The sequence below is a fragment of the Onychostruthus taczanowskii genome, unplaced genomic scaffold (genome assembly GCF_017590055.1).
Source record: "Onychostruthus taczanowskii isolate IOZ18803 unplaced genomic scaffold, ASM1759005v1 scaffold97, whole genome shotgun sequence".
Lineage (NCBI taxonomy): Eukaryota > Metazoa > Chordata > Aves > Passeriformes > Passeridae > Onychostruthus > Onychostruthus taczanowskii.
In genome coordinates this window covers 2,465,838-2,491,487 of record NW_024507768.1, presented here as the reverse complement: position 1 = coordinate 2,491,487, position 25,650 = coordinate 2,465,838, and the positions used below count along the sequence as shown (strand labels likewise).

General features: G+C 47.6%; 1 protein-coding gene across 4 annotated transcripts; it reads left to right on the top strand.

Moving 5' to 3' along the window:
* The first annotated feature begins 1,382 nt into the window (after positions 1–1,382).
* On the top strand, positions 1,383–23,935 carry USP49 (ubiquitin specific peptidase 49). 4 transcript variants are annotated; one of them, XM_041427139.1, is made up of 8 exons: positions 1,383–1,438; positions 4,985–5,112; positions 14,811–14,939; positions 15,694–17,083; positions 18,442–18,646; positions 20,861–20,969; positions 22,703–22,908; positions 23,662–23,935. In XM_041427139.1, the coding sequence occupies exons 4-8, from the start codon at positions 15,722–15,724 to the stop codon at positions 23,826–23,828; spliced, it is 2,049 nt and encodes a 682-aa protein (XP_041283073.1). In that variant the 5' UTR covers positions 1,383–1,438; positions 4,985–5,112; positions 14,811–14,939; positions 15,694–15,721; the 3' UTR covers positions 23,829–23,935. The 4 variants fall into 4 exon arrangements, with proteins under 4 accessions (XP_041283073.1, XP_041283076.1, XP_041283075.1 ...); XM_041427142.1 differs by having other exon boundaries at positions 22,703–22,757; positions 23,662–23,837; XM_041427140.1 differs by having other exon boundaries at positions 1,393–1,438; positions 4,978–5,112.
* The last annotated feature ends 1,715 nt before the right edge of the window (positions 23,936–25,650 follow it).

Genomic DNA, 25,650 nt, shown 5'->3' with positions numbered 1-25,650 from the left:
TCACCACCTCAGGGAAACCTTTGGGGTGTCCCCTCATCACCTCACAGACCCTTTGGGGTGTCCCCTCACCACCTCAGGGACCCCCGGGGGGGGGGGCCCCCCCCCCCGGGGGTCCCTGAGGTGATGGGGGGCCACGGAGGTTCTGAGGTGATGAAGACCCTGAGGGGATTGGGGGGACACCTTAAAGGGTCCCTGAGGTGATGGGGGGCCACGGAGGTTCTGAGGTGATGAAGACCCTGAGGGGATTGGGGGGACACCTTAAAGGGTCCCTGAGGTGATGGGGGGCCACGGAGGTTCTGAGGTGATGAAGACCCTGAGGGGATTGGGGGGACACCTTAAAGGGTCCCTGAGGTGATGGGGGGCCACGGAGGTTCTGAGGTGATGAAGACCCTGAGAGGATGGGGAAACCATGGAGAGGGGGTGGGGGCTCTGGTTTCTGAGGTGATGCGGGGACAGACAAACTGCTCCCTGAGGTGGTGAGGGGACAACCCAAACGGTTTCCTGACCTGGAGAGGGGACACCCCAAAAGGTCCCCACAGCCCCCCTTGGACCCTTCCCATCACCTCAGGGACCCCTTTGGGGTGTCCCCTCACCACCTCAGGGAGCAGTTTGTCTGTCCCCGCATCACCTCAGAAACCAGAGCCCCCACACCCTCTCCATGGTTTCCCCATCCTCTCAGGGTCTTCATCACCTCAGAACCTCCTTGGCCCCCCATCACCTCAGGGACCCTTTAAGGTGTCCCCCCAATCCCCTCAGGGTCTTCACCCCTGCCCTCCCCGGGGTGCCCCCTCATCGCCTCAGGATCTCCATCTCAAGGCATCCATCACCTCAAAGCCCTCACAGCCTGGCCCTTGTGCCCCCTATCACCTCAGGGACCCCCGTGGGGCGCGCCCCCCCCATCACCTCAGCACCCCCATCACCTCAGGGCCCCCGTGGGGTGCCTTCCACCCCACGCCACCCCCTCGGGGCCCCCCGCGCCGCCCCTTTAAGAGCCTCTTTGTCTCCGAGACACCCTTATTTACCCTCCCGTGCCTCAACCGAACTTCGGCCCCGCGATTCACAAAGCCCGGTACGTCACGGGCGGGGGCGGGACTCGAACCCGCGCCGGCCCGCCCCCCTCGGCGCCCATTGAACAGCGCCTCCTGCCGGCTGCGCAGACTGCGTACGCCCCGGTACCGCTCTGCCCGCCGCGGCGTACGCTACGCCGGCGGGGTGCGTATGCTACGCAAGCAGCTTAAACACCAGCGGTCTTAACCCGTTTGCCGCGCTACGCAACTGGCGTAAGCGGAGGAGAGGGAGGCGGGTGTTGGTGTTGAGTGACGCGCGCTCCAGCCAATGGAAGGGCGGGGCGGGGCGCGGCGGCCAATGGGCGGGGAGGGGGCGTGGCCGGCCGGGGCGTCTCGCGCTGGGTGACAGCTCGCGCGTGCTGGTGATGGCGGTAAATAAAGGGGACGGGGGGGGACACACGGGACGCGACCCCTCATGAGGACAGAGAGGGACAGAGGGGTGGGGGGATATGGGGGCTGAGGAGGAGGAGGAGGAGAGGAGGGGTCTTCGGTGCTCCCCCCCTCAAAGGGACCCCCCCCCTGTTCTCCGTGGAGGGGCTGAGGCGGACCCCGCTGCGCTCCCCGCTCAGCCCTCACGGGGGTCGCCGCCTTTGTGTGCGGGCGGGACCCCCGCGCCGGGCTCGGCGGCTCCGCAACTTTGCCTTTGTTGAGGGAACATCCTCCCCTCTCCGCGTTCCCCCCCTCATCCTCGGGGTCCATTCCCACCTCCCCACACTCCCTTTTATCCTCCTCTTCCTAAAATCCCCCAAACCCCCCTCCAGCTCCTCCTTCCCGGGACCCTCTCCCCCTTCCCCGGGAGCGTGAGGGGGTGCTGGGGGTCGTGGCTTTGCTGGGAGGGGGGGACAAAAAAAATTTAAAAACTGCCATGAAACCTCTGTGCTGAGCCGGAACGGGGAAAGGGCACGAAAACGGGGAAATTCGGTGCGGGTCTGTGTTTATTTAGGAAAAAAAACAACCCTAAAAAGCCGTGCGTTTGTGTCCCCAAGAGGGGGGAAGAGCTGAACTTGATCCGGGGGAGGGCTTGGCACCAAAACTGCTCCAAAATCCCCCTTTTTAAACCTCCAAGGGGATCCCCCCTTACCACAGAGCCACGGGAATCACGGATCAGGGATAACCGAGCCCTTCAAAACCCGAATCCAGCGCTGGAAAAGCTGCTAATTTTAGGGGAAAAAAAATCGCCCGTTAATCGCTTTACACGTAGGGAACGAGGCTGATCCTTGTGTCAAAAGAGCTCCGGGTGGAACGGCGTGGAAAGCATCCCGTTATCCCCAAATATTGGAGCTGGGAGAGCGGGAAGTTGCCTTTACTTCGCGGAGTTCTTGGCTGTAGTTTTTAGTCAGGGAGAGATGCCTGGAGTGGCTGGGCTCGGCTGGTGTGAAACGAGGCAAAATTTGGTCCTTTCACGCTCCGCTGCCTCGGGGAAGATGCTCCTGGAGCCCAGGGATGGAGGTGGAGATTCCAGGGAAAACGGATGGATTCCAGCGGGATTTTTTTTTCCTGGAGTTTTCAGGCTTTCCTGTGAGGAAGAAAGGCGGAAATCAGCGGATTAAAAGGGATGATTTTGTAGGGCTGGAAGCAAAAAATAAGGTGTTGTGGAGGGGGCTTCAGCTGAGGAAATGTGGCTGGGATGTGGGAATGAGGGTGGGAGAAAGAGCTGGAGGATGAGAGGGGATAAACTAGTGGAATTGTGAATTAAAAACTCCCTGTGGATTAAATTTGGATTAAATGAGTGTTGCTGTAAAGTGTTGGGAGCTGCCCCGTGTGGAATTTTCACCAAAATTTGGCTGCTCTGCCTGGGGCAGCTGCCCTGGGGAGCTCCTGTGGTTTATTCAGGGTCACAGAGGTTGGGTGATGTTTAAAAACCCAAAAAGGAGAACGTTTGGGGTTTTATTTGGTGTTTTTAATTGCCTTGAGAACGGGCTGGGCACAGATATTTGGGAGCAGTGTGCCAAGTGTGAGCAGCATTTGATGTCTCTGAGCTTTCAGCAAACCATAAATGTGCATTTATTCCTCCCCTGATCATTCTCCCAATGAAGCGGGACTGACTCCAAGTGCAAAAGGGTGTTTTGAAGTTGGCAGATTTTTTATTTTTTTTTTTTTCCAGCGTGTTTTGTGCAAGCTGGGTTTGTTAAAAGAGAATTTTGCTTGTTCAGGAGCAGGGCTTGGACAATAGTCACACATGCAACGGGTTAGGGGCTAGAAAAGAGCCAAAAAAGCCCAAACTGGGGATTTTTTTTTTTTTTTTGGCTGTTGTGTGGCCAAGGATTGTTAGGAAGGAATCTCTTGATGGAGAAATTTGGGACCAGCCTCGTGTGCTGGGAAGGAAGTGCTGACAATTGCTCAGTGGGGACAGAAAAAAGCACCTTCAGGTTCTGGGTGTCTTTTTTTTGGCAGAGGATTTCTCGTGGCTGCTGCAGCTCTGCCCACATCACACAGGTCGTTTTCCTCGGTGCTAAACACACTCACTTGTTAATTATTATTTTGAAGCAGCCCTGTGTTGTCCCAGCACCTCTGAACACGTGAGGAGAGGCACTTGCTCAGCACCAAAAGTGGTTTGTTGAGTATAAAGGACTGAAAATGCCTTTTAGATGCTGTTTTTCTTGGCCTTTTTTCCCCCCTTCTTTAACTGTTTTTATATTGAAATGTCACAGGGCTGCTGCTGGGACTCATAAAGTGAAATTTAGTGTTTTCTCAGCCCTCAGAAGATGTTATTGGATTGATTTAGAACGGTTAACAATGGGAATATTTCAAAATAATGCAAAATTCTAAAAAATCCTCCAACATTCAGCTGCTGCTGTGTAAGTGTGGATTCCTTCCTGAGTGTTTTTAGCCTTGAAGAAGTGTGAAAGGTTTTCTGAAATTGACCCTAGCTCTGAGGCAAAACAAAACCGAGGGGTTTGGTTTAAAATTGTTTAAATAAATATAGAAATAATAAATAAGTTGTCTGACAGCTTTGCCTGTGACTGGGAGCAGTGGTTGAGGGCAGGAGGAATGGGAAGCTGGGGCTGTTTCAAAGGTCTCCCCTCCAACCCTTTATTTTCTGCAGGAATCCTCTCTGGTGAGAATGAGAACTTTTCACACTTTGTTCAACAACATTTGTGGTTTTCAGCTTGAATATTTCATCAAGGGTTGGGTTTGTTGCTGGGGTTTTATTTTTTTTTTTTTTATTTTCCCTTTGGGGAACGAAACCTTGGGAGATGTTTTTATCTCAGCAGCCTGATATTCATAAATTCTCCACCCTTTCCCAGACCCTTTCACTCTTTCCCAAAATCTTCCCCTTTCCCAAACCCTTCCACCCTTCCCAAACCTTTCACCCCAGGCTCTTGTCTAGAAAAAAGCCCCCCTTGAATTCCAGTGAAAGAAAGAGGTCCCTCATTAGTGTCAAACCCTTAATGAGCCTTTGCTCCTAAGGATGCTGTGCAAATCCAAATTGTTGAACAGAAATTATTTAAAAATCCCATTCAGAGCTGGGAATGTCTCGGTTGTTGGTTGATGTTTCCCTGTGTGCCCTCAAATGCTCTTCACTCTGGGGTTTTAGGAGGTTTTAGCTCCAAGGTGGATCAGGTGAGGCTTCTGTGGCTCATGGAATTCCAGCACAGAGCAGCCAGAACACCCCAGGGAAACAAAACAGATTAAAAGGGAGGGGAGGTAAAACTGGAGTGAGATTCTGCCCTTTGCCAGTGCCTTTGGGATGGAATTTTAGGTGAGCTAAAGCTGATTATTTGTCTGTTTGCTGTAATTGATATCCTGGTGCACTGAGGAAAATTCAGATTAAAACCCACTGTTCTGCTGGCTGTGAAAGGAAAAAAAAAAATCCCTTTTTGCAACAGCATTAAGGAGTGACTGCAGTAGGCAGAAAAGAACACAAAGCTGCCAAGTTTATATGTTTTTCCTAATTGTTTTTAATGAGCTTTTAGCTTGCAAGATGATAATGAGGAGCACGTGAGCTGTTACACCTCCGGTTGGTGACAAATCAGCTGAAATCCCTCAGAAAACAGCAAATTGTTGAGACCTACCTTGAGATTCTTGAAAGAACACCGGCTAGGTGAGTTCCTTTAATTAGCTAATTATGCTGTAATTCACTGTGAAGTCTGGCTCTGCTGAGGAAGTAAAAAATAGCTGAAAACCAGGAGCTTTTCTTGTTCCTCCCCACTTCTCCCGTCTCTCTGCTGGGCTCTGTAATTCAGATTTCAGCTGCTTTTCCAAATGGAGACGGAGAGCTGCAATCCGGGGATGTGACAGCTCCAAGTTCCTCTGAAATGTGTCTTGTGTAACGTGTCAGTCGTGACAAATGGACTATTTAAAGAAAGATTCTGGCTGAGGAGGTGGCTTTGCAGCAGTTCGAGGGAGTTTGCTGACTGAAATGCCAAAGGAAAAAAGAGCATCCTCAGGAATCCCCTCACGAGGCTGGAATCGCTGAATAACTTGGATTTTAAAGGAAATAATTGTTTGGGGGGGTGCTGTAGATCACAAAAACGTTACAGATTTAGAAGAAAATGGCATTAATTATGCTGAAAAAATGTCGTTATTAGAATGGCATTAATTATGCTGAAAAAAAATCCATGTAAAACTGTGTTATTCTTTAAAAAACCCCTGAAATCAGCTGTTTATTCCCTGGAGTTGTGAGAAAGAGCCCTGAGCTTGGGTTTAATGATGTTTAATCATTCTTTCAAAAACACAAAGGAGGCACTAAAAGCTGTTCAGCTGAGCTAGAAAGAACTAATAGCTATAACTCAGATTCAAAAGTGATTTAGTTCCAGAGGTAAATCCATAATCCCACCAGTCAGGAGTTCATCTGTCATCAGACTAAGACTAGAAGCAAATCTATTTAACTAAGAATAGTTAATTCACCTTGCAGCAGAGCAGGCACGGAGATCCTGCTCACCAGAGTTTATTTGGAGGAAATAAAATATTCATGATGGAGAGTGGAAACAGCAAGTGGCTTTCAAAAGGAGGAAAAAAAAATCTCCTTTGGAATTGGTTGTGTTCTTTTCCTGCACTTCCCAGCATGGCTGGACCTGCTGGTTTGGGTCATGTGGAAATAAATCAGAATGAGGAAGGAAATATCCTGTTTATCCTAAAATTGGAAGGCTTTAGGAACAGCTTTTTGTGGCATCAAACCCAAATTCACCTCTCCCTCTTTACTCTCCTTGTCCTGTTGTTGTTTCATCTGAGGACAAATTGAAGGGATGAACTTTAACCTCTTAGGAGGATAATTTATTAAAATAACAGATGCTGCAGGGTGGGGCCTGGCTTGATCTGCAGCTCTTAAGGAAGATTAACAACCTGAGAGTTCACAAATCGGGGTCCTGCTTCCACCCCGGCTTGGGGCAGGACAAAGGCGCCGCTCACGTCCTGCAGTTCACAAATAAAAAAGGATTTCAGCCTAATATGCAAATCAGGGATCATTCCATCAGGGAAAGGTAGATTTGTACAAGTGAAATTCTTCTTTTTGTACCAAAAACTAGAGGCACAAACCTCGGGCGAGGCTGGGGCTGAAAAGACAAATTTTAGTTTTATTTTATTTTTAACCGATTTCGTTTTATTTACTTCAAATCTCTGTTTGGACACTGAGGAAGAGCAGGGATTGGCTTTTCCCAGCACAAACCGGGCCCAGCAGCTGAGCAGGGAAGAGGATGTGTAAATCCCTTAATTCTTTGTTGGCAAGAAAACACAGAAGCCCTTGGTGGAGCCCCAGGGTGCAAGTGGAGGGCTCAGAGGTTTTCTATTTCCAGAGCTGGGCACACAGCAGCTCTCTCCATGTGGGAATTCTTATGGATCCTGTACAGAAATCCCATTGAGCACCTTGGGGTTTGCTGGGCAGACAAATCAAACACCAAAACCCTCTCTGCTCTGGGATAAATTGGATAAATGGCTGTGATTTCCTCTTCTTTACCCATTTATAAAACCCACAGAAAATTGTCTGCTGTTGTAAAACCCACAGGAAAAAAAAAATTCTGCAGTTCTGCCTCACTCTTTTAGTGTTAAAAACCCCAAAAAATTGATTGGCAAAGCAGATGATGCAGGGGGCTGTGAAAAGCCGGTGTTATTTTTGGCTGGGGATCCTGAAGGTGCTCGGAGCCCGGCCCGTGGAATTGTGCTCTCCTCTTGAATGCTCTTTTCCTTCTGCCTGGGGAGAGAACCAGGCACGGCCTGCCGGGGCTTTATGGCCTCAGAGATGGCTCTGTCACCTCGCCGTGACCAGATCTGCTCCCAGGATGGGCTCCTTCCTAATCCAGCGGCGATTTCACCGGCGTGGGGCTGAGTTTTGTTCCAAAAAGAGCAGCAGAGGAGCCCCCAGAAGTCAGCGAGTGCTCGCTGTGCTGTAATCCCTCTTTGTGTCTGTCACAAAGGGATCCTGCCACAGGCTGGGATTCCTCTGCTGCCACAGGAGCCCGAGGTGCTGCAGCTGCCAAACTTCCCCTCCTCCCTGTGCCGCGGGGGGCTCTGGGGCTCGTTTCACCGAAATTCCCTGGTTTGGGACACGATTTGGGAATGCTGAAGGTGCTCCAGGTCAGAACAGCACCAGCTCTGCAGGCATGAAATGGTTGAAACTGAAAAAGACCTTTAAGGTGATCAGGTCCAGAGTGATGCTGGGTTTGTTGTTTTTGGGAAGCTGGAGGGGATTGGAGTAGGATTTCCCTGTGAAAAGGCTGATTTTTGGTATTTCCAATCCATAATCTCTGAACTGTTGCCGTGAAGCTCAGCTCTGGATGTGTTGTTCTCCTGATAAATGGGATGTGCTTAGTGGGATAATAATGGTACAAAAGCGTGGGGAAAAGCAAAAATGCTTCCAGCAGCTGGAAAATTTGGGATTTGTGTGGCTGTGATTTAAAGGAATGATGAAAAAAGTGGGAATCTGAGGGAAGGCTTCTGCTTTGTCACCTTGGGATGATTTGGTTTCACCTGTCCCTGGTTTATTATTCCATGGGCACAGATCCCTGGGCAGTGGGAAGTGTGAAAGGAAACAGAGATGCTGGGTATGGGCTGAATCCTGACACTTTGGGGATGGGGGGCACAAAAAAGTGAATTTCCAACAGATTTGGAGTCAGTGCTGCTGATTTTGTGCCCCTAACGTTCCTCCCCTGCCTGCTCTAAGTGAGCTCTTCCAGGAGGGAAGTTTGGGTGGAAAACCTCAGGATTTGGGACCCCACGCTCTGCTCTTGTCACCCCTGTGGACACAGAATTCTTTGGGAATTCCTGGGTCGTGCCAAGCTGGTTGTAAAGTGAAATTAGAACTTTTTATCAGTCAGATTCAGCTCCCAGCCTGTTCTAATTCTTTTTCCTGCTCCAGGCTGATAATTCCAGTTGTGGGCTTTTGCTGTAATTGCTTCAGGCTTTTCCAGATGGAAGAGGCAGGGAATTGCTGTGGGTTCCAGCAGGGAATTGCTGGGAATTCCTTCCCTTTGGAGTGCTCCAGGAGGACTGGAGTTGTTCAGGAATGCTGTGAATTGTTTCAGTGCCCAGATCATCCTTCAGCTCCTGTTTCCCAGCTTACTGACCCTTCCAAAAGCCATCCCAAAAATAAAACCTGGATGGAAAGAAAGGGGAGAAGGGGTTTTTTGTGCTGGAGTAAATAGAGAAATTGACTTTTAGAAATCTGTGAACTATGGCATAAATAGCATTTTAACAATGCTGGGTCATTAAATAGAAATTCCCACCTTTTCAGGCATCTGGAGGATGTGGATCTTGTTTGTTTGTTTTCAGTGACTCTGAGGAATGTAGAGACAATATTTCACCTGGAAATGGAGTTCTGAAGCTGAGGTCAAGAGGTGGAAATTAAAAATACAGCTCCTTGAGGTTTTAGTCATCTCTCCAATGAGAAACTGAGCGTGGCTCAATAAGAAGATTCAAATTTCATCTTTAAAATACTTTAACTTTAAAAACCTTCAACTCACATGGCAGTGCAAACACACAACAACTCATCCCTTTGTGGACTGAAAGATTTCACCTCCTCTTTGCCTTTTCCATGATTATTTCCAAACCCTGCTCCATTCCCAGGCATCTTCAGGAATGTGAATAGAAGACACATGTGCAGCCCTTTGTGTGGAGTTGGAATTCCAGCTCTTGGAAGAGGCCAAGGCTTTTGGTGGAGTCATAAATTTCCCTCCCAACCAACCCAAAAGGAGTTCGGTGCCTTCTCTGACTCCTTGGAATTCACCAGGAAAAGCAGAGGGAGGTGATTTTTTTTTTCCCACCAGGAACAGCAAAAAAAGGCAGGATTGGGTTGTTTTATCCATTCCACCCTTCAGGAATGGGAATATTTAATTCCCTTTTCACTACAGGTGAGGTAACAGCACATTCCAGTTTGCACAAAGGCCCAAGTTGTATTTAAAGCAGCCTTGAAGACCCTAAAGCTTTTTCTGAAGTGCTCAGAATTCCAGAGTTTTAAGGAAAAGAGGTTTTTGTTCCCTGGAGCAGTTTGGTTGATGTGGAGGCTGGACCTGAAAATGCTTTATTTTTGTATTTGTTGTGCTCTAAAGTCAAAGATGGACCAAAATCTGCCAACTTCAGCTTCCTGACAGGATCCAGACATCCAAATCCTGCAGGAATCCTCTTTATTCCCCCCAGGAATGCTGCCAGTGCAGGGAATAGGATTTTCCTAATCTGAGGGCTTTGGGTTTTTCACTCTTTTTTTTTTTTCTGGGTTTGGTTGGGGTTTTTCTGTATTTCTTTAAAAACTCATTCCTGACAATTCCAGCTTCGAGCCTAGAGTGGATTTTGGGAGCTCCCAGGAGGAGTTTAACACTTGCAGAGTTGGAATGAACTGGCAGGACTCCACAAACCTGAATTTGCTGGCAAAGCTGGCAGGAAAATCCCATTTTCCTCAAGCTCCAGAGCTGGAGTTTGGCACAGCTGGGTGAGGTGTGGAGTCCTCCAGTTCCTGTTCCAACAGCTGAATCCAGCAGGAATTCCTCCTGTAGAATTCTCACCTCCCTCCTGGCTTGGAAAATTGGGAATTCTCAGGATTTGGTGAGATCCAGGTGGAGCATTTGTCTTCCTCTTTTCTCCTTGCTAATTTTCCTGTAGCCAGCTGCCAGTTGTGTCAGCCTGGAGAGAGGGAAAGCAGAGATTTTGGGATAGAAAGCTGAGAGTTTTCAGGAAAAAAGCTCCAGAATAATTTGAAAAATCTCTCTGGAAAATCTCTCTGGCCACTGTTGCTCCTCAGGGATGGAATTTGCAAGTCTGAACTTGAAGGAGAGGAGTAAAGGGAAGAAATCCTGCTGGATTTTTGGAGAAGGAGCAGGAAAATGAGATTCCTGCCTCTTTCCCTGGGTGTTTCCATGCTCTGAGTGAGTAATTCTGGAGCACGAGGGTCTCTGAGGACAGGGGCTGAGGGGGTGTGGTGGTGCCACTCCCTCCTTGCAGCAGCAATTCCTATTTTCTAACAGAACATTAATTATCTGAAGGGCTTTTCCTTGAAAAATTGTCATTTCTGATACTTTGTGAAGCAAGGAAGAATGCAGGAGGAATTTCTGCATGGAAGGGGCTGCCCAGGGAGCTATGGAGTCCCCACCCCTGGGGGTGTCCAAGGATTGTGACCAGTGATTCTGGAATTCCATAAATGAAGGATTTTGTCGTGGTTGCCTCCTGGGACAGCTCCTGCCAGAGCTGGAATGGGGATGTTGGAGCAGGATTTTATTCCCCTTTTTTTTTTTTTTTTTTTGGGCAGCTCACATTACAAGTTAGCATTTGCACATGTGGTTCAATGATTGGTGCCTCACAAACAGGGAGGTGAAAACAATCAGGGGAAGAAAGTTGCTTTTGTTTTTGTGGAATTCCTGGAGATCTCTCTGAGATCCCCAGATCTCCATTCTGGAGTGTTGGCAGCAGAAATTGGAGAGTTCCACATAAAAAGTGCTTTGTTGGGGTGGGAAGTGCTTGGCTTTTGCATCCAGGATTTTGAAACCTTTCCCACGGAATCCCAGAATGGTTTGGGATCTTAAAGCTCACCAGGGCAGGGACAGCCTGGCCTTGGACCCTTCCAGGGATCCAGGGGCAGCCACAGCTTCTCTGGGAATTCCATCCCAGCCCTCCCCACCCTCCCAGGGAAGAGTTTCTTCCCAATATCCAACCTAAACCTTCCCTGTTTCATTTTGAAGCCATCCTCTTTGTCCTGTCACAATGATTTGCCCAAAATCTGTCTGTCCCTGATGTAGTTCCGATGGAAACCAAGGACATCCAAGGAATATTTTTCCTACAGTGCTGAAAAAAAATGGTTTAAAAAAAATCCCCAAATGTGCTTTATTTAATGTGACACCAATTCCCAAAGGTTCTCTGCTTCACTTCTGCCATTCCCAGGAGAGGGATGAAGGAATGAGTGAAAAAATCTGAGCTTCCCACCTGTCCTGGCAGATGACTGCCAGCAGTTTGTGCTCTCTCATTTATCCTGGAATCACTTTTTGGACAAATAAAAGCAGCAGCATTCCAAGGTTGAACACCCAGCACCTCTCCTGGCCCCTGGACTGGGTTTTTTTTTGGCTTCTTGCAGATTTATTTAGAAAAAGCAAGTAGCTGCTGTCACCAGATGCCTGCAGATGGCTTTAATCAGGTTCCAAACGTGCAACAATGGCACAAAGGAGCAGAATGAGCTCGGGTGGTTTCTTGTAACTCTCTTTTAGGGGCAGCAGCCAAATTGTTTCTGCTGCATTTGGTTCTGGGAGCTGTTAGAGGAGCTCACTGTGAGTTTTTTCCAGGATTCTGAGCCATGCAAGGCAAGAAAGTGGGGTTTGCCCCAGTGTTTAAGTGATTTACAGGGTGAGAAGTTTTCAAACAGCCTCTAAAATGTTACTAGCTGAACTAATACCCCTATTTTGCTTTTATTCCCTGGGGTTTGTTTTCAGTTTTACTCATCTTTAATGGATTGCAGTGCTCCACGTGATTCCTTCTTCCTCTTTTTCTTCCCCACCTCCATGTAGAGCAACCAAGTGGTTCCCCTCTTTTTCCCTTCTCCCTCTTTTTCCCTTCTCCCTCTTTTTCCCTTCTCCCTCTTTTTCCCTTCTCCCTCTTTTTCCCTTCTCCCTCTTTTTCCCTTCTCCCTCTTTTTCCCTTCTCCCTCTTTTTCCCTTCTCCCTCTTTTTCCCTTCTCCCTCTTTTTCCCTTCTCCCTCTTTCTTTTCCCTTCTCCCCTTTTCCCCTTCTCCCTCTTTCTTTTCCCCTTCTCCCTTTTTTTCCTTCTTTTCCCTCCCCATTCCTTCTCTGGAAAAGATCTAAATAGGCGAGAAAAGGAAGATTTTATAGAGATGTTTTAAAATCAGCTTTTATGGGGAAAAAAAAACTAGCAGCAAACCCAAGAGTTAAACCTGATAATTACAAAGAGCAGAGCTCTGAGTGTTTCTTTCCAGAGCTTTTGAAATCCAAGGTGTTCATTCCCCATCCTTAAATGCTGGTGTTGCTCATGGCTTGTCCCATCCAGTTTGGGATTTCTGGGGCAGCTCCAGCCCTGTGATCTCAGCTAGGTTTGTTTTGAGGTTTGTTTTTCCCTCACCTCGTGCCTGTGTTTACAGCTCCTGACTCACAAATCCTGTTCCCCTCTAATCCCAGCCTTGGAATTCCCACTGGGAGCTGCAGCTCTGTTCCCAGGAGGGGATTGTCACAAAGTGTTTGTGTGCATGTGGAAAAATAGGAAAACTTCTCTCCTTACTCCTGTGCCAGCTTTTCCAGGGATTTATTTCACTCTGTGGTGTGTGGGGGGTGCAGAGCTGGGCCTGCAGCTGCTCCAGCTGCCTTTGGAACATGTGAGAATTTATTCCAATCCTTTTTTTTTTTTTTTCATGGAAAGAGTCAAAAATCTGAGTCAGCAAGAGAAATGTTGAATGTGAAGAACTCTGAAGTGTGGTGGGTGGAGAAGCTTCACTTTCGAGGAAAAACCTCTCATTCAAGTGGTTTGGGGTTAAATAAACACAATTCCTTCCTGACTTTCAGATGTGGAATTACGGCTTGGATTTGTAAGGGAATTATCTGTGGATACCTAAAGAGAATAAAGAGAAGAGGGGAATATCAAATGCAGCATCAAAGGTGCTTTTGTGCTGAGAATTCCTGAATTTAGATGTAACAAAGCTGCTTTGTCAGCTGGCTGAGGTGTTTGGAATCCCTTCCCTTTTCCAAGCAGGAAATCTCCTGGCCCAGCACAGGAAAAGCCAAAGCAGTTGACAAAAAGCTGCTGATTTATCTCCTGCATTGTCACGCAGGATTCCTTAATCTGAATTTTATTTTTTGTAATTCCCTGGATCTGCGGTGGGAGTGATTTCCTGGGAGAACCCAGCAGCTCTTCCTCCTTGGGAATTGAGGAGAAATTCAACGTTTTTTGAAAATTACACTTCACAGAGCCCACGAGCAACCAGCTGTTTGATGAATCCCTAAAAAATTCTGTCTTTCAGGCCTGTTTTTTGTTCCAAAGTACAAATGTGCTGTGCTGGGGAGGCTGAAGGGTTAAATTCCCCACACTGTCGCATATGGCAGTGAGCAGAATCACAGATGTTGATGATACAACATAATTAGTATTCTTTTATGTAAATGAAGGCTGTCAATGTTACCACAGTGTCTGCACTCCTGCAAGCTGGAATTTCTGTCACTTGAGGTTGAGGATTCTAAAGAAAATTCCATGATTTTTATATCCACACCTGAGGAGGAAAATTAAGAGGAAAGAGGGGGGAAAAAGGTGAGGAAGGGATTTTTCCAACTTGGAAAAAAAGAGACCAAATCAATCCTTTGTTTAGGTGAGGATTTCCAAAATCCTTTCCACATCTTGGGATTTGAGAGGGAATGAGCCCAGGCCCAGGGAAATGTGGGAATTTCTGTGCTGGTTTAAATAAAAACCTCCATGGTTCTTTGGGTGCTGAAGTGGCCACTTGAGCTTTCAGTGGAGTCCAGGAGAAAAAACTGAAGAGTTTTGATTTTTTCCTCTAAGAGATCCCATCCTCCACAGCAATAGCACTGATAAAGGTGGTAATTAAAGCAAATTTGTGTCATTTGGGGCCACTAAAAATGCATTTCCTTCACCTGGCCAGCTCCCTGCCCACCCATGCAGGTGAGGGCTCAATCCCTGCCTCAGAGCTTTGGCAAGTGTTCAACTTTGCACCTCACAAAATGCTGTTTTAACCCCATATTCTGTGTGCCAGACCCCTGTGTAACTAACTTCATTCAGATCCATTTTTCCATTCTATTCCACCTCTGTTTTTCCCCCATTTTTCCCATTTTCCCTCTCCTCTTGGTTATTTTGTTGCACTTTGCACCTGCCAACTCCTCCTTGCTTCCTTTTTATTGTTTGAAAAAGCACCTAGAACTGAAATTTAACTGAGCACAGCTTTTCTTTTTTTAATCTTTCCCCCTTCTCCTCCCCCTGTCTCTCACCAGGCAATCAAAGCAGCCAAAAATCCAAGTGATCACAGGAGGGCCACATTTTTTCCTCCTGTTTGGTTTTTTTTTTTTTTTGACTCCCATTTTTCCCCTCTGCCATATGTTGGGTCATCCACTACAAAAGCCTCAACCATGAAGAGGCTCCATGTGATCAGCAGATTTTTACAGCCTGCTCAAATAAAAAAAGATGAAAGCAGAGAATGAAATGGAATGGAATTTTGTGTGTGACGTGTCTCAGCATCTGAGAATTCAGGATCCTGGGGGTAATTCCAGAGAATTATTTCTGGGATGAATGAGTTCTGCACTGAGGAGTTAATGCTGCACCTGCCAGCGTTCCAGGCTTGGTTTCTGTGCATCACCAGGATATTTTCCCCTCTCTCTCCAGGGCTTTGAAGCTGCCTGGCAGTGAGGACTTCCCAGTAATTAAATTCTCCGGGATCCGCGGGAGGATGATGGGGCTGCTGCGCGCCCGCCACGCGGCGTGGCCGAGGAGAGGATGTGTGAGCTGCACCCCGTGAGTAGCCTGGGTCTGACCCCTCCTTCTGTCCCCAGAGCCCTGGAGGGACTGGGAAAAGGATCCACAATTCACTGGGGATCTTCTGTCAAACCAAGATTTAAGATTTTAGCTTTTCATGCATTTATAATCCTGTAATTCTTCAGTGTGTAACTCTAAACTCCATGGCGTAGGAGAGGATGTGTGAGCTGCACTCCATGAGCAGCCCTCCTTCCTGCTCCAGAGCCTTGGAGGGACTGGGAAAAGGATCCACAATTCACTGGGGATCTTTTGTCACACCAAGACTTAGGGTTTTAGCTTTTCATACATTTATAATCTGTAATTCGTCAGCGGTGGAGGAGAGGATGTGTGAGTGCACTCCGTGAGCAGCCTGGGTCTGACCCCTCCTTCTGTCCCCAGAGCCCTGGAGGGACTGGGAAAAGGATCCACAATTCACTGGGGATCTTCTATCAAATTCATGCCTTAGGATTTCAGCTTTTCATACCTTTATAATCCTGTAATTCTTCAGTGTATAACTCTAAACTCCATATCCAGTGTCTAAAACCCTTTTTCCCTTGTGTTCTTTTCCCCCCAAAGTCGGAGCGGTGACTCCTCCTGTGAGACAAGGATCGATGCAGACAGGGAGAATTTGGGATGCCCTGTGCAGGGCCAAGAGTCAGATTTGATGGTGCTAACCCTTCTACTGACCCCACAAGGAGATCTCAAATTCATGTCACAGCACTAAAACCCTTTCCCTTGTGTTTTTCCCCCCGAGGTCGGAGCAGCGACTCCTCCTGTGAGACATGGATCGATGCAAACATGTGGGGCGGCTACGACTCGCCCAGGACCACTCGATCCTGAACCCCCAGAAGTGGCAGTGCGTGGACTGCCACACCACCGAGTCGCTCTGGGCCTGCCTCAAGTGCTCGCACGTGGCCTGCGGGCGCTACATCGAGGAGCACGCCCTGAGGCACTTCCAGGAGACCCGGCACCCCTTGGCCATGGAAGTGCACGAGCTCTACGTCTTCTGTTACCTCTGCCAGGATTACGTCCTCAACGACAACCCCGAGGGCGACCTGAAGCTGCTGAGGAGCTCGCTGTCGGCCATCAAGGGGCAGAGGAGCGGCAGGACGCTGCGCTCCATGGCGCTGGCCGAGGACGCCTGGAGGAGGAGGAGCCCCCAGGGCCAGTCCCAGATGCTCACGGCGCTGTGGCACCGGCGCCAGGCCCTGCTGGCGAGGGCTCTGCGCACCTGGTTCCACAAGAGCTCCCGGGGACAGCTGAAACTGAAGGAGAAAAAACAGATGGAGGAGCTGGAGAAGAAGAAGGAGGCGGCTCGGCAGCGGCGGCAGGAGATGAAGAGGCAGCTCCTGGAGGAGTTGGCCAGCACGCCGCCGAGGAAGAGCGCCAGGCTGCTGTCCCACGTGCACAGGGAGAGCTTGATCCCAAGGAAATTCAGGGAGGTGGCCACAGCTTCCCCTACCTCAAGGCAGGTGCAGAGCAGCAGATTGAAGCAGTTCTACTCCATCCGGCGGCAGCCCCTGATGACGCCCGGGGTGACGGGGCTGAGGAACCTGGGCAACACTTGTTACATGAACTCCATCCTGCAGGTGCTCAGCCACCTCCAGAAGTTCCGAGAATGTTTCTTGACTCTTGATCTCTGTGAAACTGAAGAACTTTTAGCTAAAACTGTGAACGGGAGAGCCAGGATGCCTGGCAAGCTGGCAAACGGGGCTGCTGCTAACGAGCCAGGGAAGCCTGGCGAGGTGGGCTCGTCCGGCACGCAGAGCTCTCCGGCCGGCTTGAACGGGGGCTCCTCCATCAGCCGCAGCTTGGAGCTCATCCAGCCCAAGGAGCCCAGCTCGAAGCACATCTCCCTGTGCCACGAGCTGCACACCCTGTTCAGGGTGATGTGGTCTGGCAAGTGGGCCCTGGTGTCCCCGTTTGCCATGCTGCACTCCGTGTGGAGCCTGATCCCGGCGTTCCGCGGCTACGACCAGCAGGACGCGCAGGAGTTCCTCTGCGAGCTCCTGGACAAGGTGCAGCAGGAGCTGGAGTCCGAGGGCAGCAGGCGCAGGATCCTCATCCCCTTCTCGCAGAGGAAGCTCACCAAGCAGGTCCTCAAGGTGGTCAACACCATTTTCCACGGGCAGTTGCTCAGCCAGGTATGGAGTTGCTTTTCCACAGGGATCCGCTGGAGCTGTTCACACCGAGGAGCAAAGGCTCTGCACGTTGAGGATCCCATTGAGGAGTCTCTTAGGAATTCCCAAATCCTGAGGAAAAAGTCCCTTGAGTTGCCACCATTTCCATCCTAATCACATTTAGCACAAACTCACTTCAGTTGTGCCACTTCTGGATGAGACCTGCACAAGCACAGAAGTCCTGAGCCCCTGAGCTTTTAGGCTTTGAATATGTTCAGTCCTGAGCTTTTAGGCTTTGAATATGTTCAGTCCTGAGCTTTTAGGCTTTGAATATGTTCAGTCCTGAGCTTTTAGGCTTTGAATATGTTCAGTCCTGAGCTTTTAGGCTTTGAATGTGTTTTTAAGATGCCTTTCCTTTTTTTTTTTTTTTTTTTTTTTGCCCCTTTCTGGTGTTGTTTCTGTGCCTGGGAAGAACATGATGGAGCTGGACAAAAAAAAAAAAAAAAAAAGAAAAAACCTGAGGCATCATTCCTCCCTTTAAAACACTGCTAACAAGGATATTTATGCTTTTCACCCAATCTTAAATATTCTCTTTTATGGCTTTATGCTCAGTGTAAGCTTTCTGAGCCAATCATGTTATGACACACAAACCTACAGTACTGTACTCCAAAACTCTAAACTTTCCTCTACTTAACCTGTCTCTGCTTTAAACTATAAATCCACATTCTTGCTTACAGCAAGGTCTCAGATCAATTCCTGGGTTTAATTCTAAATTTTTTTGCCTCCCAAGACTGTAGCAGTGATTCCTCCTGAGACATGGATGGATGCAAATGTGGGGAATTTGGGGTGTCCTGTGCAAGATTAGGAGTCACATTTGATGATCCTGACCCTTCCAATGACCCTACAATGAGATTTCAAATGAGTGTCACAGCTCTAAAATCCTTTTCCTTGTGTTTTTTTGCCTCCCAAGGCTGGAACAGTGACTCCTCCTGAGACATGGATGGATGCAAATGTGGGGAATTTGGGGTGTCCTGTGCAGGGCCAGCAGTCACATTTGATGACCCTTTTGTCCCTCTTCCAGCTGGGACTATCCCATAACCCTACAAGAACATTTCAAATTCACATTGCAGCTCTAAAATCCTTTTCCTTGTGGTTTTCCTTTGTGTTTCCATGCTTTTTGCACCAAAGACTGGAACATTGACTCCTCCTGAGACATGGATGGATGCAGACGTGGGGAATTTGGGGTGTCCTGTGCAGGGCCAGCAGTCACATTTGATGACCCTTTTGTCCCCCTTCCAACTGAGGAAGGCCCAAAAGCCCAAAGCTGTGAGAATTCCCTGCGTTTCAGACTCCAGCTGTGTGTCCCTGTGTCCCTGTCCCAGGTCACCTGCAGGACGTGCAACTACAAATCCAACACTGTGGAGCCCTTCTGGGACCTTTCCCTGGAATTCCCGGAGCGGTACCATTCCCTGGAGAAGGGGATCCTGCCCGTGCCCCAGGCTGAGTGCCTGCTCACTGAGATGTTGGCCAAATTCACCGAGACAGAAGCCCTGGAGGGGAGGATCTACGCCTGTGACCAGTGCAACAGTGAGTGCCACCACCCCCTGGCACTGTCCCCTGCCGGGGACACTCCTGCCGGGCTGGGGAATCTTCCCAGTAATCCCTGAGTGGATGGGATTGGAAGAGAGGCTGGAATAAATCCTGCCCCAGAAACTGCGGGAGTTCAGCTTCGTCTGAACTCGGTTTGCTTGGCTCTATGGGAGGAAAAAGAAAGACAATTAATGCTTCAGAATTAAATGAGTGGCTTTTAAGGAATTCTGAGTGGCTTTTAAGGAATTCTGAGTGGCTTTTAAGGAATTCTAGATCACTAAGAGTTTTTAAGTGGCTTTTAAGGAATTCTAAATGGCTCAGGAATTCTAGATCACTAAGAGATTTTAAATGGCCTTTAAGGAATTCTGAATGACTTAAGGGATTCTCAATGGCTCAGGAATTCTAGATCACTAAGAGATTTTAAATGGCTTTTAAGGAATTCTGAATGACTTAAGGAATTCTCAATGGCTCAGGAATTCTAGATCACTAAGAGATTTTAAATGGCTTTTAAGGAATTCTGAATGACTTTTAAGGGATTCTGAGTGGCTTTTAAGGAATTCTGAGTGGCTTTTAAGGAATTCTAGATCACTTAAGAGATTTTAAGTGGCTTTTAAGGAATTCTAAATGGCTGAGGAATTCTGCTTTTAAGGAATTCTAAATGGCTCAGGAATTCTAGATCACTAAGAGATTTTAAATGGCTTTTAAGGAATTCTGAATGACTTAAGGAATTCTCAATGGCTCAGGAATTCTAGATCACTAAGAGATTTTAAATGGCTTTTAAGGAATTCTGAATGACTTAAGGAATTCTCAATGGCTCAGGAATTCTAGATCACTAAGAGATTTTAAATGGCTTTTAAGGAATTCTAAATGGCTGAGGAATTCTGCTTTTAAGGAATTCTAAATGGCTCAGGAATTCTAGATCACTAAGAGATTTTAAATGGCTTTTAAGGAATTCTGAATGACTTAAGGAATTCTCAATGGCTCAGGAATTCTAGATCACTAAGAGATTTTAAATGGCTTTTAAGGAATTCTCAATGGCTTTTAAGGAATTCTAAATGGCTGAGGAATTCTGCTTTTAAGGAATTCTAAATGGCTCAGGAATTCTAGATCACTAAGAGATTTTAAATGGCTTTTAAGGAATTCTCAATGGCTTTTAAGGAATTCTGAGTGGTTTTTAAGGAATTCTGACTGGCTTTTAAGGAATTCTAAATGACTTCTAAGGAATTCTGAATGGATTTTAGGGAATTCTAAGTGGCTCAGGAATTCTAGATCATTAAGAGACTTTAAATGGCTTTTAAGGAATTCTGAGTGGCTTTTAAGGAATTCTGAGGGGTTTTTAAGGAATTCTGACTGGCTCTTAAGGAATTCTAAATGACTTTTAAGGAATTCTGAATGGCTTTTAAGGAATTCTAGATCATTAAGAGACTTTAAATGGCTTTTAAGGAATTCTGAATGATTTTAAAGGAATTCTAAATGGCCTTTAAGGAATTCTAGATGGCTCAGGAATTTTAAATGGCTTTTAAGGAATTCTGAGTGGCTTTTAAGGAATTTACATGGCTGAGGAATTCTGAAGAGGCTTTTAAGGAATTCTAAATGACTTTTAAGGAATTCTGCACGGCTCAGGGAGCATTTTCCAGCTGGAAGGAGTCAGGGAAAAGGCCCCAAGTGCCAGGGGCAGCGAGGACACTGCTGCCAGAGCTGCTGCAGGAGCTGGGGCTGCACAAATCCAATTAACAGGTGCAGTGCTAATTGGGATCTCTGACAGCCACCTGGCCCCTTCTGCTCCAGCCTTTCCTGGGAAGAGGAGGGAGGAATTTTTCCTCTTTTCCAGCTTTGCTGTTGCTGGGAGCATTTTTTAAATGCTTCTGTGAGGAGCTCAAAGCAGCAGAGAGAATAAAAATATTGAAGATTTGGGAGCTGGAATTCACCTGCAGCCCAGGAAATCTTTGGCTCAACATTCCTGGTGTTATTCCAACAGGAAAAAAAAAAATCTCTGATTTGTCACTCAGAGGTGACAAATGTTTGTGTAATGAGGAGAAGGGAGAGTTTGGACCTCACAGAAATTCTGAAATGTTTATTCCTGTGACCATCCCCGTGCTGAGGAAAAAAAAAAATAAAGATTTCACCTTGTGCTGGTTTTTCTCTTGGGGGAATTAACAGGATCCTGGTAATCTTTGCCTCGAGGGTTTTTTGGATTTTTTTTTTTGGCAGGTAAAAGGCGAAAATCTTCTCCCAAACCTCTTGTTCTGAGTGAAGCTAAGAAGCAGTTGCTGATCTACAGACTACCTCAGGTCCTCCGGCTGCACCTTAAACGCTTCAGGTGAGGCACTGAGCCCTGGATTTTGGGGAAAAAGTGACCAAAAATGGGCCTTTAAACACCCTCAGTTCCTGCTGAAAGCGGCTGTGTGGCTTCTGAGCCATCAGGTTGATGAAACCCCCTCGTGTTGCACGTTTTTCAGGGGTTTTTTTCTGCCATAATTTAATATTTTGTGCATTTAATTCTTAATTTCTTCGGGTTTTAATCGAGTTTGCAGGAAGCTTGGAAGGAGAAGTCAGTAAGCTGAGTGAAAGGTGGGAGATTGGGAGAATTCAGTGCCAGTATTGGCTGTTTACATGTGGAACAGAAAGCAGAAAAAGCTCAAAAGATGAGGACAAGACTCTGAAGTGGTCAGGGTGGGTGTGGGGGGGGGTTTATGGGTAGGGCTGAGGATTTTAAAGGTGGTCAGAGGAGAAATCTGCCTCAAAAATACCCCACCTGAAACAAAAAATACCAAAAATACCCCACCTGAAACAAAAAATATCAAAAATACCCCACCTGAAACAAAAATACCCCACCTGAAACAAAAAAATATCAAAAATACCCCACCTGAAACAAAAAATATCAATAGCAGGGGGACATCCCACCTAAAATAAAAATTATTAATGGCAAAGGGAGATTTTGGGGTGAAACCCCCAGATTTGGTGATACTGAGCACCCTGAGTGTGGGATTTGTGTGTCTGGGGGTTTCCTGCAGGGGATTTTGGCTCAAAACCCCCGGATTTGGTGGCACTGAGCACCCTGAGTGCAGGATTTGTGTGGGGGGCAGATTTTGGGATGAAATCCCCGGATTTGGTGTCACTGAGCACCCCTGAGTGTGGGATTTGTGTTTGGGAGGTTTTTGCAGGGAATTTTAGTTCAAACCCCCCGGATTTGGTTCTGCTGAGCACCCTGAGTGTGGGATTTGTGTGTTTGGGAGGTTTTTGCAGGGAATTCTAGTTCAAAACCCCCCAGATTTGGTTCTGCTGAGCACCCTGAGTGTGGGATTTGTGTGTTTGGGTGTTTTTTACAGAAGATCTCATTTCCAAACCCCCAGATTTGGTGGCACTGAGCCCCCTGAGCTCAGGATTTGTGTGTTTGGGGGTTTCCTGCAGGGAATTTTCATTTCCAACCCCCAGATTTGGTTCTGCTGAGCACCCTGAATGTGGGATTTGAGTGTTTGGGAGGTTTTTACAGAAGATCTCATTTCCAAACCCCCATTTTGATGCCACTGAGCACCCTGAATGTGGGATTTGTGTGTTTGGGGGTTTCCTGCAGGGAATTTTCATTTCCAAACCCCCGTTTTGATGCCACTGAGCACCCCTGAGTCAGGATTTGTGTGTTTGGGGGTTTCCTGCAGGGAATTTTCATTTCCAAACCCCCGTTTTGATGCCACTGAGCCCCCTGAATGTGGGATTTGAGTGTTTGGGGGTTTCCTGCAGGGAATTTTCATTTCCAAAGCCCCGTTTTGATGCCACTGAGCCCCCTGAGCGCAGGATTTGTGTGTTTGGGGGTTTCCTGCAGGGAATTTTCATTTCCAAAGCCCCGTTTTGATGCCACTGAGCACCCCTGAGTCAGGATTTGTGTGTTTGGGGGTTTACTGCAGGGAATTTTCATTTTCAAACCCCCGTTTTGATGCCACTGAGCACCCCTGAGTCAGGATTTGTGTGTTTGGGGGTTTACTGCAGGGAATTTTCATTTTCAAACCCCCGTTTTGATGCCACTGAGCCCCCTGAGCGCAGGATTTGTGTTCGCAGGTGGTCTGAGCGCAATCACCGCGAGAAGATCGGGGTCCATGTCCTCTTTGAGCAGGTATTAAACATGGAACCTTACTGCTGCAGGGACTCTCTGCCCTCCCTTGCCACCGAGACCTGTGTCTATGACCTCTCGGCTGTGGTGATGCATCACGGCAAGGGGTTTGGCTCAGGACACTACACAGCCTATTGCTACAACACGGAGGGAGGTGCGTGAGGCAAACCCCTCCCAACCCTCTCCCCTTCCTCAGCATTCCCTGGCTTTCCCCTCCTTTGCAATTCCACTTCCTTGGGATCCACTCCTTGCCCTTCAGTAGTTTGTTTTTCCCCGTTGCATTCCTATTTTTTTTTAATTTGTTTTGTTTTGTTTTGTTTTTTTTTTGTTTTTCTCTTGGGAATGGTGGGAATTCTTCATTCTGCCACAGTTGCTGCAGCTGGGTTTGCTCAGGATCCTGGGGATTGAGGAGATGAACAGAAAGTGTTTTGAGGCTGGAAAAACAGGAACTATTCATGAGCAACATCCGCAGGGGGCTGGGAGATCCCAGCAGCTGGATCAGCACGGGCTCTGCCTTCCTGGCTGCACAAATTGGGAATTTTTGGCTGCATAGTTGAGCTTTTGGGCTGGTGAAATGATGATTTGATATTTCTAAAGCACCCCAAAAAATTATATTTTAAAAACTATATTTAAAATTCTATGTTAAAATTATATTAAAATGATATATTTTAAATTATATTAAAAACTATATTTTACATTTATATACAATTATATTTAAATATATTTAAACAATGATATTAAAATTCTATTTATATAAAAATTATATTTAAAATGATGTTAAAACCATTTTCCAGCTTAGAGAAAAAGACAGAGGTGCCTTTTCTCCTGTGGATGTTTCCTGTGAGCAGTTCCAAAATCCAGAGGGCTCCTGCCTCAGCTGTGAGGTTTTTTTTCCCTTTTTTCCCAGGTTTTTGGGTGCACTGCAATGACTCCAAACTGAATGTATGTAGCGTGGAGGAGGTGTGCAAGACCCAGGCCTACATCCTCTTCTACACTCAGAGAACGCTGCAGGACAAAGCAGGGATCCCAGAAAAACAACTCCAAACTCAGGTGTTTGCCACCCAAAACCAGTGACAAGGACACAAAAGTGACATTCCCACGAGGGGAAACACTCCCAGCTGCTTCGGGGAACGTGGGGGATTCATCATCCCCTGGTCTGTGGGGAAACTGCAGGGATGGGGCAGGGATGGGATCAGGGATCAGGGATAGGATCAGGGATGGGATCAGGGATGGGGCAGGGATCAGGGATGGGGCAGGGATCAGGGATGGGATCAGGGATGGGATCAGGGCAGGGATGGGGCAGGGATCAGGGATCAGAGATGGGACCATGGCAGGGATGGGATCAGAGCTGGAATGGGAAAAGAGCAGGGATGGGATCAGCTGGGATGGGGCAGGGATGGGGCAGGGATCAGGGATGGGGCAGGGATCAGGGATGGGATCAGGGCAGGGATGGGATCAGGGATCAGGGATGGGACCATGGCAGGGATGGGATCAGAGCTGGAATGGGAAAAGAGCAGGGATGGGATCAGAGCTGGAATGGGAAAAGAGCAGGGATGGGATCAGCTGGGATGGGATCAGGGATTAGGGCAGGGATGGGATCAGGGATCAGGGATGGGATCAGGGATGGGATGGGATCAGATCAGAGCTGGAATGGGATGAGAGCACAAGGCAGGAATGGGATCAGGGCAGGAATGGGATCAGAGCAAGATGTTTGGAAGACCTCCTGGAGGAGCTGGGCAGTTCAGAATTTGGGCAGAACCTTGGGTTTTGAGTGTCTTTTTGGCTCCAAAAAGAAAAGAAACGATGAAGTTTGATGCTGTTCATTCATCCCCTGTCAAAGAGGAATGAAACAGGAGAATCCCCCTGGATCAACACCCCTCAATCCCTAAAAATCCTGCTCCATCTCCAGGAGAACAGGTACAGCACCCCTGAGTGGCCTGGAGCATCCCAGAGCTGCTCCTGCTGGAAAAACATTGGAATTCTCCTCAATTCCTCCCTCTGCTGCCCCTGGAACTCCAATTTCTGTGCCACATTCTGGGGTTTTTTCTGGCCTGAACTCAACTGGCAGCTGAATTCCCTCAAAAATGGGATTTTCATGGAGTTCTGCTGTGGAGAAAATGGGGGTTAACCCCCAAAAATGGGTTTTAGCACACAAAAAAATGTGTTTAGCCCCCCAAAATGGGTTTTAATCTCCATCATTGTGTTTTAACACACAAAAAATGGAGTTTAACCCTCAAAAATGTGTTTTACACCCAAAAAAAAACCCCAGGAATGTCCCTGAGTGCCACATCTGGCAGGCAAACCAAAGCCTGAGCTTTGCTGGATTGGGAAGGATTTCCAAAAGCTGTGGCAGCAGAAGTTGGAATTGGGGGGAAATTCCCCTTTTTTTGTACAAACGTGGCTGCTTTTCCTCAGGGGAACGGGCTGGTGGCAATGCCACATCCAGGGGGGGCTCTGTCGCTGATTTTGGGGTGAAAAATGTCATTTATTGGGCTTGGCACAGGCGTGGTGCCACCTTTGGAGGTCTCTGTTCCTGCAGTGCCACCCAAGGGGAGGAATGTGAAATCCCAAATTCCACGTGGAGCTGGAAAAGCTGCAAAAAACAAAAAGTCTGTATCTGAAATCAGCCTGATTTTGGGAATTCTGTGGGGGGGAAAAAAGAGCCTTAGCTGGACTATTTACAGTCACTTCTACAGTTGCACCTCAGGTGTGGATTTTGTCATTTTGGGGCTTGGCTGTTCACATTTCACCTTTTAATCTGAATATTAGACCTGATGTCTGTTAATCTGGGTTATTTTTTTTAAATAATTGAAAATATGAGGTTGGTTTTTAAAAAAAAATACTCAGTTTTCAAGCAGGGAAGTTCTCCAAGTGTTTTTCCTCCTCCCTTTTTGCT